At 36.4% G+C, this 23,108-nt stretch overlaps 1 protein-coding gene across 1 annotated transcript in view; it reads left to right on the top strand.

Annotated features, from left to right (window-relative positions):
* Positions 1-14,367: 14,367 nt before the first annotated feature.
* Positions 14,368-23,108, top strand: part of KIF19 (kinesin family member 19) — a 52,505-nt gene continuing 43,764 nt past the window's right edge. Inside the window, exons 1-2 of the mRNA XM_075846246.1 lie at positions 14,368-14,696; positions 22,824-22,904. Of these exons, the coding sequence (XP_075702361.1) occupies positions 14,658-14,696; positions 22,824-22,904 (120 nt within the window). The 5' untranslated portion in view covers positions 14,368-14,657. The remainder of the gene's footprint in view (positions 14,697-22,823; positions 22,905-23,108) is intronic.

Raw genomic sequence — 23,108 nt, 5'->3', positions numbered from 1 at the left:
CTCAAAACTTCTGACAGATTCACTGGTGCATTGTGGGATTCAACCAGCAGGAAAGACTATTGGAGAGATATATTTAAAAATCAAGCTGCAGTAAGATGCGATACCTTTTTTTCAGAGGGATTGGCCTCTTAATAAATTTGTTGCATTTTCGGCTGTCCGTGTGCCACAAAATGAAATATTCGACAGCAATGAGCGGGCATTAATTTCTGTCAGGTTCTGGCGTAATTTATAGTAAGTGCGTCAAGCCGTGGAGACGACTCCCCTTTCGCTAAGCACCGCTCACTTTTTATAAAGTGACAAACGCGGAGAAAACTGTCCAGAAGTCCAACATTTTTTTCAAATTTTGGGCCGTTTGTGACGTTTGGCATAGAAATGTTGTTACATTCCCCCAGTGTCACTGCTAAAGGTTGACTTATAAAAAAAAAAAAAACATTCCATAGACACTGGATATTTGTTCCGGAAACAACTAACAATCTTAAGCCAGCCATAAACATAATACTACTATAATACTGCCCCCTATGTACAAGAATATAACTACTATAATACTGCCCCTATATACAAGAATATAACTACTATAATACTGCCCCCTATGTACAAGTATATAACTACTATAATACTTCCCCCTATATACAAGAATATATCTACTATAATACTGGCCCCTATATACAAGAATATTACTACTATAATACTGCCCCCTATATACAAGAATATAACTACTATATTACTGCTTCTATGTACAAGAATATAACTACTATAATACTGCCCCCTATATACAAGAATATAACTACTATAATACTGCCCCTATATACAAGAATATAACTACTATAATACTGCCCCCTATACACAAGAATATATCTACTATAATACTGGCCCCTATATACAAGAATATAACTACTATAATACTGTCCCTATATACAAGAATATAACTACTATAATACTGGCCCCTATATACAAGAATATATCTACTATAATACTGCACCCTATATGCAAGAATATAACTACTATAATACTGCACCTATATACAAGAATATAACTAATATAATGCTGCCCCTATATACAAGAATATAACTACTATAATACAGCTCCTATATACAAGAATATAACTACTATAATACTGCCCCCTATATACAAGAATATAACCACTATAATACTGCCCCTATATACAAGAATTGAACTACTATAATACTGCCCCTATGTACAAGAATATAACTACTATAATACTTCCCCTATGTACAAGAATACAACTACTATAATACTGCCCCCTATATACAAGAATATAACCACTATAATACTGCCCCTATATACAAGAATTGAACTACTATAATACTGCCCCCTATATACAAGAATATAACTACTATAATACTGCCCCTATATACAAGAATCTAACTACTATAATACTGCCCCTATATACAAGAATATAACTACTATAATACTGCCCCTATATACAGGAATATAACTAATATAATACTGCCCCTATATACAAGAATATAACTACTATAATACTGCCCCTATATACAGGAATATAACTAATATAATACTGCCCCTATATACAAGAATACAACTACTCTAATACTGCCCCCTATATACAAGAATATAACTACTATAATACTGCCCCTTATATACAAGAATATAACTACTATAATACTGATCCTATATACAAGAATAAAACTACTATAATACTGCCCCTATATACAAGACTATAACTACTATAATACTGCCTCCTATATACAGGAATATAACTACTATAATACTGCCCCTATATACAAGAATATAACTACTATAATACTGCCCCTATATACAAGAATATAACTACTATAATACTGCCTCCTATATATAAGAATATAACTACTATAATACTGCCCCCTATATACAAGAATATAACTACTATAATACTGCTCCTATATACAAGGATATAACTACTATAATACTGCCCGTTTATACAAGAATATAACTACTATAATACTGCCTCCTATATACAAGAATATAACCACTATAATACTGCCCCTATATACAAGAATTGAACTACTATAATACTGCCCCTATATACAAGAATATAACTACTATATTACTGCCCCTATATACAAGAATCTAACTACTATAATACTGCCCCTATATACAAGAATATAACTACTATAATACTGCCCCTATATACAGGAATATAACTAATATAATACTGACCCTATATACAAGAATATAACTACTATAATACTGCCCCTATATACAGGAATATAACTAATATAATACTGCCCCTATATACAAGAATACAACTACTCTAATACTGCCCCCTATATACAAGAATATAACTACTATAATACTGCCCCTTATATACAAGAATATAACTACTATAATACTGCTCCTATATACAAGAATAAAACTACTATAATACTGCCCCTATATACAAGACTATAACTACGATAATACTGCCTCCTATATACAGGAATATAACTACTATAATACTGCCCCTATATACAAGAATATAACTACTATAATACTGCCTCCTATATATAAGAATATAACTACTATAATACTGCCCCCTATATACAAGAATATAACTACTATAATACTGCTCCTATATACAAGGATATAACTACTATAATACTGCCCGTTTATACAAGAATATAACTACTATAATACTGCCTCCTATATACAAGAATATAACCACTATAATACTGCTCCTATATACAAGAATATAACTACTATAATACTGCCCCTATATACAAGAATATAACTGCTATAATACTGCTTCTATATACAAGAATATAACTACTATAATACTGCCCCCTATATACAAGAATATAACTGCTATAATACTGCTTCTATATACAAGAATATAACTACTATAATACTGCCCCCTATATACAAGAATATAACCACTATAATACTGCTCCTATATACAAGAATATAACTACTATAATACTGTTCTCTATATACAAGAATATATCTACTATAAAACTGCCCCTATATACAAGAATATAACTACTATATTACTGCCTCCTATATACAGGAATATAACTACTATAATACTGCTCCTATATACAAGAATATAACTACTATAATACTGCCCCCTATATACAAGAATATAACTACTTTAATACTGCCCCCTATATACAAGAATATAACTACTATAATACTGCTCCTATATACAAGAATATAACTACTATAATACTGCCCCTATGTACAAGAATATAACTACTATAATACTGCCCCCTATATACAAGAATATAACTACTATAATACTGCCCCTATATACAAGAATATAACTACTATAATACTGCCCCTATATACAAGAATATAACTACTATAATACTGCTCCTATATACAAGAATATAACTACTATAATACTGCCCCTATGTACAAGAATATAACTACTATAATACTGCCCCCTATATACAAGAATATAACTACTATAATACTGCCCCTATATACAAGAATATAACTACTATAATACTGCCCCTATATACAAGAATATAACTACTATATTACTGCCTCCTATATACAGGAATATAACTACTATAATACTGCTCCTATATACACGAATATAACTACTATAATACTGCCTCCTATATACAAGAATATAACTACTATAATACTGCCCCCTATATACAAGAATATAACTACTATAATACTGCCCCTATATACAAGAATATAACTACTATAATACTGCTCCCTATATACAAGAATATAACTACTATAATACTACCCCTATATACAAGAATATAACTAGTATAATACTGCTCCTATATACAAGAATATAACTACTATAATACTGCCCCCTATATACAAGAATATAACTACTATAATACTGCTCCTATATACAAGAATATAACTACTATAATACTGCCCCCTATATACAAGAATATAACTACTATAATACTGCTTCTATATACAAGAATATAACTACTATAATACTGCTTCTATATACAAGAATATAACTACTATAATACTGCTCCTATGTACAAGAATATAACTACTATAATACTGCTCCTATATACAAGAATATAACTACTATATTACTGCTCCTATATACAAGAATATATCTACTATAAAACTGCACCTATATACAAGAATATAACTACTATAATACTGCTCCCTATATACAAGAATATAACTACTATAATACTACCCCTATATACAAGAATATAACTACTATAATACTGCCCCTATATACAAGAATATAACTACTATAATACTGCTCCCTATATACAAGAATATAACTACTATAATACTGCCCCTATATACAAGAATATAACTACTATAATACTGCTTCTTAGGGCATGACCAGACGTGGCGTATTTCTTCCGCCACTGTCCGCATCAATGCCGCACAGAATCTGCGTTGCAGATTCTGTTGTGGCTCTGCCTAAAATGGGCATTAAAGTGATGCGGACTAGCCGTTGCGTATTGAGGGGAAGAGGCTTCCCTTCTCTCTATCAGTGCAGGATAGAGAGAAGGGACAGCCCTTTCCCTAGTAAAAGTAAAAGAATTTCATACTTACCCGGCCGTTGTCTTGGTGACGCGTCCCTCTTTCAACATCCAGTCCGACCTCCCTGGATGACGCGGCAGTCCATGTGACCGCTGCAGCCTGTGATTGGCTGCAGCCGTCACTTGGATTGAAACGTCATCCCGGGAGGCCGGACTGGAGGAAGAAGCAGGGAGTTCTGGGTAAGTATGAACTTCTATTTTTTTTACACCTTGATCTATATTGTGATCGGAAGTCACTGTCCAGGGTCAGGGGCGTAGCTAAAGGCTCATGGGCCCGATGCAAAAATTCTTACTGGCCCCCCCCACCCTGCAAACATCTCATGGCCGACGGTCCGCAGCTTTCAGCTGCATCGCTGGGTCTCCTAAGTGACCCAACAATGCAGCACTAGCAGCCGGGGGCGTCACTAAGGCTGGGTTCACACACCGTATTTACGGACGTAATTCGAGCGTTTTAGCATTGAATTACGTCCGAAAATGCGGCTCAAAAGCGTTGGCAAACATCTGCCCATTCATTTGAATGGGTCTCACGATGTTCTGTGCCGACGGTCATTTTTTTTTTACGTGCCACTGTCAAAAGGCGGCGCGTAAAAAAGACGCCCGCGTCAAAGAAGTGCCTGTCACTTCTTCAGACGTAAATGGAGCCGTTTTCCATGGACTCCATAGAAAAACAGCTCCAATTACGTCCGTAATGGACGCAGCGAAAGACGCCTGCACATGCCATTATGGCTGAAATTACGGTGCTGTTTTCTCCTGAAAACAGCACCGTAATTTTAGCCGTAACAGACGCTGCCGTGTGAACATACCCTCAGGGCTTAAAATGTCAGGGAAATAGCCCCAATACATATGTGTCCGCCCAAAAAAAAATGTGTGTATAGGAGACAGCATAACATATCTATAGCACTACGACCCTATAAACTATGGATAGGATTAGATACAGTGGTTTCAGCAGACAGTACCACACATGATAGGATTAGATACAGTGGCCTAGCAGACAGTATCACACATGATAGGATTAGATACAGTAGCTCAGCAGGCAGTATCACACATGATAGGATTAGATACAGGGCCCAGCAGACAGTATCACACATGATAGGATTAGATATACAGCTCAGCAGACAGTACCACACATGATAGGATTAGATACAGGGCCCAGTAGGCAGTATCACACATGATTGGATTAGATACACAGCTCAGCAGACAGTATCACACATGATTGGATTAGATACAGGACTCAGCTCGCTGACATTGCGTCTCCAGCGCTGGACCCAGGAAAGGTAAGAATAATAATTTTGCTTCTTTATGTGTTACTGATTATTTTTGTGTTTGTGTTTTTTTACAGGTTCGGTTGTTGGACTTCGGATACGAGGACTTCAATGACGGCGTTTTTTTTATTCTCAATAAAATGGTTAATGAGGGTTGTGTTTTTTTATTTCAATAAAATATTTTTTCTATGTGCTTGTATCTTTTTAAACTTTATTATCACCGCCTTAGTAATGGCCGCCGGCTGATTGACAACCTCCATTACTAAGGCGGGGCTTAATGTTAGCCGGTGCAGAGGCTACACTAACCCCCATTATTACCCCGGTACCCACCGAAACCAGGAGTACTGGGAAGAGCCGGGTACGAGCCAGTACCCGACCATCTGTAGTGACGGGCAGGCACCGGGGTGGCCGCAGGCTGGTAGTATTAGGCTGGGGAAGGCCAGAAACAGTGGCCCTTCCCACCCTTGTAATTCTGCCTGCTGCTGCTGTGTTGTATCTGGCTGGTTATGAAAATTGGGGGGGACCCGACATCGTTCTTTCCAATTATTTTTTTATTTTTATTTTTTTAAATGACGTGGGTTCCCCCCCATTTTTCATAACCAGCCAGATACAATAAAGCAGCAGCAGCCTAGCATCACCAGGGTGGGAAGGGCAACTGTTTATGGCCTTTCCCCTCCTGATAATACCAGCCTGCGGCCACCCCAGTGGCCGACCATCACTACAGATGGTCAAGTACTGGATGGTACCCGGCTCTTCCCAGCACCCCTGGTGGCGGTGGGTACCGGGGTAATAAAGGGGGTTAGTGTTAGCCTCTGCATCCGCTAACACTAAGCCCCGCCTTAGCAATGGATGCTGTCAATCAGCCGGCGGCCATTACTAAGGCGGTAGTAATATAGTTTAAAAAAAAAACTCAAAGACATAGAAAAAATATTTTATTCAAATAAAAAAAACCCGACACAACCCTCATTAACCATTTTATTGATAATAAAAAAAAAAGCCGTCATCGAAGTAGTCCTGGAATCCGACGTAGTCCAACGACCGAACCTGTAAGAAAACACACAAAAAATGATTAGTAACACGTGTGTTAGGCTTAGATACAGGGCCCATGTGTGATACTGTCTGTGGGGCCCTGTATCTAAGCCTACCACAACGTAGGCTTAGATACAGGGTCCAGCACACAGTAATCTTATACAGTATAAGATTACTGTGTGCTGGGGCCCTATATCTAAACCTACAGTGTGGTAGGCTTATATACAGGGCCCATCAGACAGGATCACGCATGGGCCATGTATCTAAGCCTACCATGTGATTGGCTTAGATACAGGGCCCAGCAGACAGGATCACGCATGGGCCATGTATCTAAGCCTACCATGTGGTTGGCTTAGATACAGGGCCCAGCAGACAGGATCACGCATGGGCCATGTATCTAAGCCTACCATGTGATTGGCTTAGATACAGGGCCCAGCAGACAGGATCACGCATGGGCCATGTATCTAAGCCTACCATGTGATTGGCTTAGATACAGGGCCCAGCAGACAGGATCACGCATGGGCCATGTATCTAAGCCTACCATGTGATTGGCTTAGATACAGGGCCCAGCAGACAGGATCACACAATCTGTGATCCTGTCTCATGGGCCCCCTAAGCCTGCTACATCGTAGGCTTAGGGGTTGTACAGTCCCTAAACATTGATGGCCTATCCACAGGATAGGCCATCAATAGCTGATGTGTCTCTCGGGACCCGCAAATCAACTGTTTTGAAGGGGCCGCAGCACTCGTACGAGAGCTGCTTCCCCTTCATTTCACTACTCGCTCACACTGTGAATCGCCGACACGGATTCACAGTGTGACCGGAATGAAGTGACCGGAATGAAGGGGAGGCAGCTCTCGTACGAGTGCTGCGGCCCCTTCAAAACAGCTGATTGGCGGGTCCCGGGAGTCGGACCCCGCCAGTCAGGGCTAACCTTACCTTCCTCTTCGGCCGCGGCGGGAGTTCTGTCGTCTCGATGCTGTGCGCGGTGCATAGCGCTGTGACGTCATGCGCTGCGCACAGCGCTTGACGTCAGGACCTCCGCTGCGATCCGGAACCAGGAAGGTAAGTAAAGTATGTTACTATAGTAACAGGGGCCCGCGGCCCGAGTTACTATAGTAACACTTTATTAATGTGGTGCGGGGGGCCGTGGGCCCCCCTGGCTTCGGGGCCCGGTCGCAATTGCAACCGCTGCGACCCCTATAGCTACGCCAGTGTCCAGGGTGCAGAAACAGTTACTGCCGATCGCTTAACTCTTACATCACCCTGGACAGTGACTATTTACTGACGTCCCCTAGCAACGCTCCCGTAATTACTGGTGCACACACGTAGTCACCCCTAATTACAGGAGCCCCATTGACTTCTATGGGCCTGCCCGTGCTGTAATAACGGCCCGTGATTACGGGCGTTTTTACGTTAGTGTGCATGGTGCCTCAGTCTGGCTGTAAATCTAGAAATACATAGGTCCAGCCAGAATGAAAAAATTTCATGTTCGTAAAACCAATACGCTCCGCAGCACGCATAACATCTACATAACATCTGCGGACTTCATTGCAGAATTTTGACTCTCCATTGAAGTCAATGGAGAAATTCCGCAATGAGTCCGCAACAAGTCCGCTACACGTCCGCAACAACCAGTGTATGCTGCGGACACCAAATTCTGCACCGCAGCCTATGGTCCGCAGCGGAGTTTTCCGCAACGTGTAAACAAACCTCAATAAAAAGCTGTGGAAAGCAATGGAGAAACGTGTACGCTGGAGATTTCCGTAGCGGACTGTCCGCAGCGGAATTCCAGAGCAATTCCGCCACGTCGTCATGCCCTTATATACAAGAATATAACTATTATAATACTGCCCCTATATACAAGAATATAACTACTATAATACTGCTCCTATATACAAGAATATAACTACTATAATACTGCCCCCTATATACAAGAATATAACTACTATAATACTGCCCCTATATACAAGAATATAACTACTATAATACTGCCCCTATATACAAGAATATAACTGCTATAATACTGCTCCTATATACAAGAATATAGCTACTATAATACTGCCCCTATATACAAGAATATAACTACTATAATACTTCTCCCTATATACAAGAATATAACAACTATAATACTGCCCCTATATACAAGAATATAACTACTATAATACTGCCCCTATATACAAGAATATAACTACTATAATACCGCCCCTATATACAAGAATATAACTACTATAATACTGCCTCCTTTATACAAGAATATAACTACTATAATACTGCCCCCTATATACAAGAATATAACTACTATAATACTGCTCCCTATATATAAGAATATAACTACTATAATACTGCTCCTATATACAAGAATATAACTACTATAATACTGCTCCTATATACAAGAATATAACTACTATAATACTGCTCCTATATACAGGAATATAACTACTATAATACTGCCCCCTATATACAGGAATATAACTACTATAATACTGCCCCCTATATACAGGAATATAACTACTATAATACTGCCCCCTATATACAAGAATATACCTACTATAATATGTCTGCCCCTATGTACAAGTATATAACTACTATAATACTGCTCCTATATACAAGAATATAACTACTATAATACTGCCCCCTATATACAAGAATATAACTACTATAATATTACTCCCTATATATAAGAATATAACTACTATAATACTGCCCCCTATATACAGGAATAGAACTACTATAATACTGCCCCCTATATACAAGAATATAACTACTATAGTACTGATCCCTATTTACAGGAATATAACTACTATAATACTTCTCACTATATACAAGAATATAACTACTATAATATTGCCCCTATATACAAGAATATAACTCCTATAATACTGCCCCCCATTTACAAGAATATAACTACTATAATACTGCCCCCTATGTACAAGAAAAGAACTATTACAATACTGCCTCCTATGTACAAGAATATAACTACTATAATACTACCCCTATATACAAGAATATAACTACTATAATACTGCCCCTATATACAGGAATATAACTACTATAATACTGCCCCTATATACAAGACTATAACTACTATAATACTGCTCCCTATATACAAGAATATAACTACTATAATACGGCCCTCTATATACAGGAATATAACTACTATAATACTGCCCCCTATATACAAGAATATAACTACTATAATACTGCCCCCTATATACAAGAATATACCTACTATAATACCGCCCCTATATACAAGAATATAACTACTATAATACTGCCTCCTTTATACAAGAATATAACTACTATAATACTGCCCCCTATATACAAGAATATAACTACTATAATACTGCTCCCTATATATAAGAATATAACTACTATAATACTGCTCCTATATACAAGAATATAACTACTATAATACTGCTCCTATATACAAGAATATAACTACTATAATACTGCTCCTATATACAGGAATATAACTACTATAATACTGCCCCCTATATACAGGAATATAACTACTATAATACTGCCCCCTATATACAGGAATATAACTACTATAATACTGCCCCCTATATACAGGAATATAACTACTATAATACTGCCCCCTATATACAAGAATATACCTACTATAATATGTCTGCCCCTATGTACAAGTATATAACTACTATAATACTGCTCCTATATACAAGAATATAACTACTATAATACTGCCCCCTATATACAAGAATATAACTACTATAATATTACTCCCTATATATAAGAATATAACTACTATAATACTGCCCCCTATATACAGGAATAGAACTACTATAATACTGCCCCCTATATACAAGAATATAACTACTATAGTACTGATCCCTATTTACAGGAATATAACTACTATAATACTTCTCCCTATATACAAGAATATAACTCCTATAATACTGCCCCCCATTTACAAGAATATAACTACTATAAGGGCGGATTCACACGAGCGTGTATTCGGTCCGTGCGGGCCGCGTGGTTTTCACGCGGCACGCATGGACTAATACAAGTCTATGGGGCAGTACAGACAGTCCGTGCTTTTTGCGCAGCGTTTGTCTGCTGCGCAAAAAGCGCGACAGGTTCAATAACTCTGCGTATTTCGCGCATCACGCACCCATTGAAGTCAATGGGTGCGTGAAAATCACGCGCACCACACGGAAGCACTTCCGTGGGACGAGCGTGATTCGCGCAACAGCAGTGAAAAGGATGAATGAAAACAGAAAAGCACCACGTGCTTTTCTGTTTCCAAGCATCCAAACGGAGTGTCTTTGCGAGGAGCGAACCCCGACAACCGAGGCAAACTTCACCGGGTTCGGCCAAACTCGTTTTGGCCGAACCCGGCAAAAAAATTTCCGGTCCGCGACGTCGGGAGAGATTCACTGTGCATGGTGCTGAAAGAGTTAAACAGTTTCAGCACCATGGACAGTGACTTGCGATCCCAAAATACATGAACCTGTAAAAAAAAACGAAGTTCTAACTAACCGATTACTCCTGTCCCCTTCCTGCAGTCCGACCTCCCGGGATGACACTTCAGTTCAAGTGACAGCTCCAGCCAATCACAGGCCAAGCACAGGCTGCAGCCAATCACAGGCTGCAGCGGTCACTTCGTCTGCCGCGTCATCCAGGGAGGTGGGGCCCGATGTCGAGAGAGGCGCGTCACCAAGGACGCGTCACCAAGGACGCGTCACCAAGGCAACGGCCGGGAAGTTCTCGGTAAGTAGGAACTTTATCTTTTTTTTTTACAGGTTTTTCGCTGTTGTGTTCGGCATTCACTGTCGAGGGTGCTGAATGAGTTAGCTCTTTCAGCACCTTGGACAGTGACGGGCGTCGACAAGCCTCATCTCTATGATGCCGGCTGCGCGAAAATCACGCAGCCGCGCATCAGACACGCATGACACACGCAGCTGTCAAATGGTTTTTGCGCTCGCAAAATGCCGCGTTGTTTGCGCGCGCAAAAACGCAACGCTCGTGTGAATCTGCCCTAATACTGCCCCCTATGTACAAGAAAAGAACTATTACAATACTGCCTCCTATGTACAAGAATATAACTACTATAATACTACCCCTATATACAAGAATATAACTACTATAATACTGCCCCTATATACAGGAATATAACTACTATAATACTGCCCCTATATACAAGACTATAACTACTATAATACTGCTCCCTATATACAAGAATATAACTACTATAATACTGCCCCCTATATACAGGAATATAACTACTATAATACTGCCCCCTATATACAAGAATATACCTACTATAATATGTCTGCCCCTATGTACAAGTATATAACTACTATAATACTGCTCCTATATACAAGAATATAACTACTATAATACTGCCCCCTATATACAAGAATATAACTACTATAATACTGCTCCTATATACAAGAATAGAACTACTATAATACTGCTCCTATATACAAGAATAGAACTACTATAATACTGCCCCCCTATATACAAGAATAGAACTACTATAATACTGCCTCCTATATACAAGAATATAATTACTATAATACTGCCCCTATATACAAGAATATAACTACTATAATACTGCTCCTATATACAAGAATATAACTACTATAATACCGCCCCCTATATACAAGAATATAACTACTATAATACTGCTCCTATATACAGGAATATAACTACTATAATACTGCCCCCTATATACAGGAATATAACTACTACTGCCCCCTATATACAGGAATATAACTACTATAATACTGCCCCCTATATACAGGAATATAACTACTATAATACTGCCCCCTATATACAAGAATATAACTACTATAGTACTGCTCCCTATATACAGGAATATAACTACTATAATACTGCTCCCTAAATACAAGAATATAACTACTATAATATTGCCCCTATATACAAGAATATAACTACTATAATACTGCCCCCTATATACAAGAATATACCTACTATAATACTGCTCCTATATACAAGAATATAACTACTATAATACTGCTCCTATATACAAGAATATAACTACTATAATACTGCCCCTATGTACAACAATATAACTACTATAATACTGCTCCCTATATATAAGAATATAACTACTATAATACTGCCCCTATATACAAGAATATAACTACTATAATACTGCCCCCTATATACAAGAATATAACTACTATAGTACTGCTCCCTATATACAGGAATATAACTACTATAATACTGCTCCCTAAATACAAGAATATAACTACTATAATATTGCCCCTATATACAAGAATATAACTACTATAATACTGCCCCCTATATACAAGAATATACCTACTATAATATGTCTGCACCTATGTACAAGTATATAACTACTATAATACTGCTCCTATATACAAGAATATAACTACTATAATACTGCCCCTATATACAAGAATATAACTACTATAATACTGCCCCTATATGCAAGAATATAACTACTATAATACTGCCCCCTATATACAAGAATATAACTACTATAATACTACTCCCTATATATAAGAATATAACTACTATAATACTGCCCCTATATACAAGAATATAACTACTATAATACTGCCCCCTATATACAGGAATATAACTACTATAATACTGCTCCTATATACAAGAATATAACTACTATAATACTGCTCCTATATACAAGAATATAACTACTATAATACTGCCCTCTATATACAAGAATATAACTACTATAATACTACTCCCTATATATAAGAATATAACTACTATAATACTCCTCCTTTGTACAAGACTTTTGAATCTGAATAGGTTATACAATTTTCTATGACATTTTCTATAAACATGAAGCTGTAATTAATAGTAAATTTTTATATCTGGATATTAATGATCTAGTGCAGTCCTCTGTAAACCCCTCTTCAGACATGTGATGAGCCCACGCTTTATGACATCAGCGTCCCATCTGGCTCAGTTTTCTGTTACGTTAATATCTTTTTCTTTGGCACAATGTAAATCCCAGAACATTTCCTACAAGTCAAAGCCAAACATAATCTTGTAATATAATTGAGACAAGTCTGATATTGATAATGTGATGGGAATTAAAAAAAAAAAATCTGATTTGTTTTTTCCAGAAACAGCGCCACTCTTGCCCCTGGATCATCTCTGGTATTGCAGGTCAGTCCCATACACTTGTCACAATTCTATCAAATTTTTCCCTAATAACATCCTGTATATTAGTTATATATCACACACCACATACTTAATGTAAACCTAATGTCCTACTCCAACCAAGTCCCGCTCATAGGGAATCTGAGATCTGGGCTGCTGTTTGCAGGGTCTTTGCACTGATTGATTTAGCTGTGCGTTTAACACAGGGAAAGAAATTCACTGGTGACTACCTAGATTATGTAGATCCTGCATACAGCAGCCCATATCTCAGCTCCCTGGACCCCTGTGAGTATACCTTTTAAGACGACTGATAACATGGAACAATAGCTTGACCATATTGTAATCACAGTTTATTACACAGGCTAGTTCTAATGAGCTGCAGTATTAAGAGAGGCCACAAGAGGGCGCATGTGCTCATTGCAGTGACAGCTGGGGTTGGTTTGTTGTGTTGGGTAACGAGATCTCCAGGGAATCCATGAGAGCAGATGAAGGAGTGAGAGGAACCTGGTGAACTCCTCAGCCATCCCTCCTGCTGCCCTCTGCAGCTCTCCACACACATGCCTGCGCCCCTCTGCCTCCATGTTCATATTGTCACACATGTATTATTCCATAAGAGCGGCAGCGTACAGGGGGTGGTAGGGGCTGCGGTCACATCTCCGCCTGGAGAGTTGGCTGTGAGCTGTGACATGTACGGATAAAGCCGCTGCACCTTCCCTGCTGGGCTTCATTCCACATCCAGCCATGAAGGACGGAGGAGAGTCCAAGGACCAGCAGCTGACGGTAAATCTACACGTCCCCCATCCCTAACATTTTATTGATGTCCCCTATATATATATATATATATATATACACACACACTGCTCAGTGACCCGCTACCAACTGCAGAACTGGAACTCCATGTAAATGACATAAAGAGTCCACTAGCTGCTACACACTAATACCAGATACGCTTGCATACTATGTGTGTATATGTGTTTTATATATATATATATACACACACACATATACACACACATTCTCATATATACAAACTCTTATATACATACTCATTTTCCTATATATATATATATATATATATATATACATATATATATATATATATATATATATATATACACACACACACATATATTTTTATATACAATTTCAAATAGATACATGCAAATATTCCAATACTTATGTACACCCTGTTATATATACACTCTTGTATACACACATTCATATACATATATGCACTCTCAGATACACACGTATGTATAGTCTCAAATACTTATATGTACAGTGATATACATAGGAAAGCTTGTGTATGTGAAATTGACCATATGTACAGTACATCGATGTGTGTATATAACGTATGTGAGCTTATGCATGTATAAGTATATGAGAGAGTGTATATAAAGGTATATCTGCGTGTATACACGTAACACTCTTCTATAACTAGATACATATACAGTATATATATATATATATATATATATATACATACACACACACACACACACACACACACACACTCTCCTATATACACACTTCTAGATATATACATGTTCTTTTACACACACACACACACACACACACACACACACACATACACAGAATTATGTACATATCCACACTCTCATATACAGACACTTATATACATATACACACTCTCATATGCACTTATATACATTACCACACTCTCATATATACACTTATATACATATCCACACTCTCATGTATACACTCTTATATACGTATCCACACTCATATACGCACTTATATACATATCCACACTCTCATATTTAGACTCTTATATACATATCCACACTCTCATATACACGCTCATATACAGACACTTATATTCATATACAGACACTTATATTCATATACAGACACTTATATTCATATACAGACACTTATATACTTATCCACACTCTCATATATACACTTATATACATATCCACACTCTCATATACGCACTTATATACAGACACTTATATACATATGCAGACACTTATATACATATATGCACTTATATACTTTTCCACACTCTCATATATACACTTATATACATATACACACTCTCATATATGCACTAATATACATATACACACTCATATACGCACTTGTATACATTACCACACTCTCATATATGCACTTATATACATATACACACTCTCATATACGCACTTATATACATATCCACACTCTCATATACAGACACGTATATACATATACAGACACTTATATACATATATGCACTTATATACTTATCCACACTCTCATATACACACTTGTATACATATACACACTCTCATATATGCACTAATATACATATACACACACATACACATTACCACACTCTCATATATGCACTTATATACATATCCACACTCTCATATATACAAACTTCTATACATATCCACACTCATATATGCACTTATATACATATACACACTCTCATATACGCACTTATATACATATCCACACTCTCATATATACACTCTTATATATACATATCCACACACTCATATACGCACTTATATACATTACCACACTCTCATATACACTCTTATATACATAGCCACACTCTCATATATACACTCTTATATATACATATCCACACACTCATATACGCACTTCTATACATTACCACACTCTCATATACACTCTTATATACATAGCCACACTCTCATATATACACTCTTATATACATATCCACACTCTCATATATACACTCTTATATATACATATCCACACTCTCATATACGCACTTATATACATATCCACACTCTCATATATACACTCTTATATACATCGCCACACTCTCATATACGCACTTATAGACATGTCCACTCTCTGGATAGTTACTATGTATACTGCTCCACCTGACTATAAGGTACTGTGAAATATGTTGGTTGTTATAATATTCGGATGTCTGTTCTCTACCCGGGGGGCACACAGGGCACACATGCTGGTGATCCTCTATTCAGTGGCCGCGCATTTCAGTTCATACAAGTGACAATTCACAATTTCATATGATTTTGATTTCATCACCATAGGTAGGTACTCAAACACATGGGGTGGCATTCTCAGCTGCACTACCCGTCTCTGTGTGACCCCGGGCTGGGGGGAATCTACACTTATTAATAGGGAATGGCATATACAGCGATTCCCCAATATCCTAATCCTGTCCCTGAAGTGGCAGGAGGTCATAGTCACCTCAGACACAGACTGACATAAAACAGCCAGGGTTACTGACCAGATGGAGATGTGATTGAACTCGCTTGGTCAGCGATTCTGATAATAGAAGTGTATTGGGGAATTGCCCTACATGCAATTCTCCCATATATAAGTATAGGTTCACCTGTGTGTTCTTCCTCAAGCTGGCGTTGTATCAGGTTCTGAGTGGGTTAATGTCGCTGGCAGTCCTGGCATTAGTGGTATCTCCTCCTTGGCGTGTCTGAGCCGCGTATGGCGTGTCCGACAGGCCTCTGCTAAGTCATTGTGTCCATCTGTGCAGGTTAATCCCTTGCTGGGGGTCTCACTACAGGATTAGAACCGGAAAATAATGACACATAATTATGTTTGGCATCAAACTGCAGATACAGAGACTGTAATTAACAAACCACTTTACCTGGACAAAGGGCTCGGGGTTTTACACTTCTAAAGCCAGAAAAAAAAGCATCCGGTCCTGGGAAAGCTGGGTGGCAACCAATATGGTCACCATAGATCTCACCCACCTTTCCTAGATTCTGCAATAGCAAATCTGCCGATTCCTGCTCCCAAATAACTGTATAACTAGGCGGATGTGCCATGCAGGACTTTGGGATAATTAAAGGAACACTCCAGGCAAAGCTTGTATATAACGTGTTATGCCTTTTGCAGGGCCTGAGTATAAAAGAGTATCCGGCACACCAATTTTTTGAAACAAAAGGTTTTTTTATTTTGTTTTTAATGCCAGTGGCAGAGTGCGACGTTTCGGTCAAAAGCGACCTTCATCAGGCACTGAGCCGTGCTGGAAAACTGTATAGACGAGCTCTAGTGGTGCTTATAGCGGCTGGCCGCTGTATCATGGCGCTCTGATATCATGAGCAGTATTATAGTAGTTATATTCTTGTATATAGGGGGCAGTATTATAGTAGTTATATTCTTGTATATAAGGGGCAGTATTATAGTAGTTATATTCTTGTATATAGGGGCAGTATTATAGTAGTTATATTCTTGTATATAGGGGGCAGTATTATAGTAGTTATATTCCTGTATATAGGGGGCAGTATTATAGTAGTTATATTCTTGTATATAGGGAGCAGTATTATAGTAGTTATATTCTTGTATATAGGAGCAGTATTATAGTAGTTATATTCTTGTATATAGGGGCAGTATTATAGTAGTTATATTCTTGTATATAGGAGCAGTATTATAGTAGTTATATTCTTGTATATAGGGGGCAGTATTATAGTAGTTATATTCTTGTATATAGGAGCAGTATTATAGTAGTTATATTCTTGTATATAGGCGGCAGTATGATAGTAGTTATATTCTTGTATATAGGAGGCAGTATTATAGTAGTTATATTCTTGCATATAGGGGGCAGCATTATAGTAGTTATATTCTTGCTTATAGGGGGCAGCATTATAGTAGTTATATTCTTGCATATAGGGGGCAGTATTATAGTAGTTATATTCTTGTATATAGGGGGCAGTATTATAGTAGTTATATTCTTGTATATAGGGGGCAGTATTATAGTAGTTATATTCTTGTATATAGGGGCAGTATTATAGTAGTTATATTCTTGTATATAGGGGCAGTATTATAGTAGTTATATTCTTGTATATAGGGGCAGTATTATAGTAGTTATATTCTTGTATATAGGGGCAGTATTATAGTAGTTATATTCTTGTATATAGGGGCAGTATTATAGTAGTTATATTCTTGTATATAGGGGCAGTATTATAGTAGTTATATTCTTGTATATAGGAGGCAGTATTCTAGTAGTTATATTCTTGTATATAGGGGCAGTATTATAGTAGTTATATTCTTGTACATAGGGGCAGTATTATAGTAGTTATATTCTTGTATATAGGGGGCAGTATTATAGTAGTTATATTCTTGTATATAGGGAGCAGTATTATAGTAGTTATATTCTTGTATATAGGAGCAGTATTATAGTAGTTATATTCTTGTATATAGGGGCAGTATTATAGTAGTTATATTCTTGTATATAGGAGCAGTATTATAGTAGTTATATTCTTGTATATAGGGGGCAGTATTATAGTAGTTATATTCTTGTATATAGGAGCAGTATTATAGTAGTTATATTCTTGTATATAGGCGGCAGTATGATAGTAGTTATATTCTTGTATATAGGAGGCAGTATTATAGTAGTTATATTCTTGCATATAGGGGGCAGCATTATAGTAGTTATATTCTTGCTTATAGGGGGCAGCATTATAGTAGTTATATTCTTGCATATAGGGGGCAGTATTATAGTAGTTATATTCTTGTATATAGGGGCAGTATTATAGTAGTTATATTCTTGTATATAGGGGGCAGTATTATTGTAGTTATATTCTTGAATATAGGGGGCAGTATTATAGTAGTTATATTCTTGTACATAGGGGCAGTATTATAGTAGTTATATTCCTGTATATAGGAGGCAGTATTATAGTAGTTATATTCTTGTATATAGGAGCAGTATTATAGTAGTTATATTCTTGTATCTAGGGGGCAGTATTATAGTAGTTATATTCTTGTACATAGGGGCAGTATTATAGTAGTTATATTCTTGTATATAGGGGACAGTATTATAGTAGTTATATTCTTGTATATTGGGGCAGTATTATAGTAGTTATATCCTTGTATATAGGAGCAGTATTATAGTAGTTATATTCTTGTATATAGGGGGCAGTATTATAGTAGTTATATTCTTGTATATAGGGGCAGTATTATAGTAGTTATATTCTTGTATATAGGGGCAGTATAATAGTAGTTATATTCCTGTATATAGGGGGCAGTATTATAGTAGTTATATTCTTGTATATAGGGAGCAGTATTATAGTAGTTATATTCTTGTATATAGGAGGCAGTATTATAGTAGTTATATTCTTGCATATAGGGGGCAGCATTATAGTAGTTATATTCTTGCATATAGGGGGCAGTATTATAGTAGTTATATTCTTGTATATAGGGGGCAGTATTATAGTAGTTATATTCTTGTATATAGGGGGCAGTATTATAGTAGTTATATTCTTGTATATAGGGGGCAGTATTATGGTAGTTATATTCTTGTATATAGGGGGCAGTATTATAGTAGTTATATTCTTGTACATAGGGGCAGTATTATAGTAGTTATATTCCTGTATATAGGAGGCAGTATTATAGTAGTTATAGTCTTGTATATAGGAGCAGTATTATAGTAGTTATATTCCTGTATATAGGAGCAGTATTATAGTAGTTATATTCCTGTATATAGGAGCAGTATTATAGTAGTTATATTCTTGTATATAAGAGCAGTATTATATTAGTTATATTCCTGTATATAGGAGCAGTATTATAGTAGTTATATTCTTGTATATAGGGGCAGTATTATAGTAGTTATATTCTTGTATATAGGGGGCAGTATTATAGTAGTTATATTCTTGTATATAGGGGGCAGTATTATAGTAGTTATATTCCTGTATATAGGGGGCAGTATTATAGTAGTTATATTCTTGTATATAGGGAGCAGTATTATAGTAGTTATATTATTGTACATAGGGGGCAGTATTATAGTAGTTATATTATTGTACATAGGGGGCAGTATTATAGTAGTTATATTCCTGTATATTGGGGCAGTATTATAGTAGTTATATTCTTGTACATAAGGGCAGTATTATAGTAGTTATATTCTTGTATATAGGGCCAGTATTATAGTAGTTATATTCTTGTATATAGGAGCAGTATTATAGTAGTTATATTCTTGTATATAGGGCCAGTATTATAGTCGTTATATTCTTGTATATAGGAGCAGTATTATAGTAGTTATATTCTTGTATATAGGGGGCAGTATTATAGTAGATATATTCTTGTATATAGGAGCAGTATTATAGTAGTTATATTCTTGTATATAGGAGGCAGTATTATAGTAGTTATATTCTTGTATATAGGAGCAGTATTATAGTAGTTATATTCTTGTATCTAGGGGGCAGTATTATAGTAGTTATATTCTAGTATATAGGGGCAGTATTATAGTAGTTATATTCTTGTATATAGGAGGCAGTATTATAGTAGTTATATTCTTGTATATAGGTGCAGTATTATAGTAGTTATATTCTTGTATATAGGGGCAGTATTATAGTAGTTATATTCTTGTATATAGGAGCAGTATTATTGTAGTTATATTCTTGTATATAGGGCCAGTATTATAGTAGTTATATTCTTGTATATAGGGGGCAGCATTATAGTAGTTATATTCTTGCATATAGGGGGCAGTATTATAGTAGTTATATTCTTGTATATAGGGGGCAGTATTATAGTAGTTATATTCTTGTATATAGGAGCAGTATTATTGTAGTTATATTCTTGTATATAGGGCCAGTATTATAGTAGTTATATTATTGCATATAGGGGGCAGCATTATAGTAGTTATATTCTTGCATATAGGGGGCAGTATTATAGTAGTTATATTCTTGTACATAGGGGCAGTATTATAGTAGTTATATTCTTGTATATAGGGGGCAGTATTATAATAGTTATATTCTTGTATATAGGGGCAGTATTATAGTAGTTATATTCTTGTATATAGGAGGCAGTATTATAGTAGTTATATTCTTGTATATAGGTGCAGTATTATAGTAGTTATATTCTTGTATATATGGACAGTATTATAGTAGTTATATTCTTGTACATAGGGGCAGTATTATAGTAGTTATATTCTTGTATATAGGGGACAGTATTATAGTAGTTATATTCTTGTATATAGGGGCGGTATTATAGTAGTTATATTCTTGTATATAGGGGGCAGTATTATAGTAGTTATATTCTTGTATATAGGAGGCAGTATTATAGTAGTTATATTCTTGTATATAGGGAGCACTATTATAGTACCGTAGTTATATTCTTGTATATAGGAGCAGTATTATAGTAGTTATATTCTTGTATATAGGGGGCAGTATTATAGTAGTTATATTCCTGTATATAGGAGCAGTATTGTAGTAGTTATAGTCTTGTATATAGGGAGCAGTATTATAGTAGTTATATTCTTGTATATAGGAGCAGTATTATAGTAGTTATATTCTTGTATATAGGGGCAGTATTACAGTAGTTATATTCTTGTATATAGGGGCAGTATTACAGTAGTTATATTCTTGTATATAGGGGGCAGTATTATAGTAGTTATATTCTTGTATATAGGGACAGTATTATAGTAGTTATATTCTTGTATATAGGGGACAGTATTATAGTAGTTATATACTTGTATATAGGGGCAGTATTATAGTAGTTATATTCTTGTATATAGGGGGCAGTATTATAGTAGTTATATTCTTGTATATAGGGGCAGTATTATAGTAGTTATATTCTTGTATATAGGGGCAGTATTATAGTAGTTATATTCTTGTATATAGGAGGCAGTATTATAGTAGTTATATTCTTGTATATAGGGGCAGTAATATTGTAGTTATATTCTTGTATATAGGGAGCAGTAATTATAGTGGTTATATTTTTGTGTATTATTCTATATTTAATAGAAGTGTAATATGTATACCAAGTAATCTGGTCATGTTGGAAGGTGTAATGTTCTATGTGTAGATTATATTAGAATTGTATTATGGTTATGATGGGAGTTGTAGTGTTTTATGTGAGTGTATTTGAAGGCTCACGCATCTTTATTCAGACACCGGTGATTTGTTCCATACCAATTATATTTCTTTTTTGCCACAACAGGTTGCCCTCCGTGTCCGGCCGATCAATGAGACTGAGATGGTAGAAGGAGCCACCATCATTGCCCACAAGGTGGATGAACAGGTAAGGCCTATTTAGTTGTGTATTGTAACTGGGGTATATTAGTTAAGATTGCAATCACGGTTCAAAAATATGGGCTGGCGGATCAATACTTCTAAAATGCCAATAATCCCTGGTAGTTTTCATGGGAGTCCAGACTTAGCACAGTATTGATGACTTGGTCACTATAGCTTTCACCTATGGCACTATTACTGGTCAGCACTATGT

This window comes from Rhinoderma darwinii, chromosome 13, assembly GCF_050947455.1.
Source record: "Rhinoderma darwinii isolate aRhiDar2 chromosome 13, aRhiDar2.hap1, whole genome shotgun sequence".
NCBI classification, from domain to species: Eukaryota; Metazoa; Chordata; class Amphibia; order Anura; family Rhinodermatidae; genus Rhinoderma; species Rhinoderma darwinii.
Note: the sequence above shows the minus strand (reverse complement) of the source record. Positions and strands in the feature narration are given on the sequence as shown.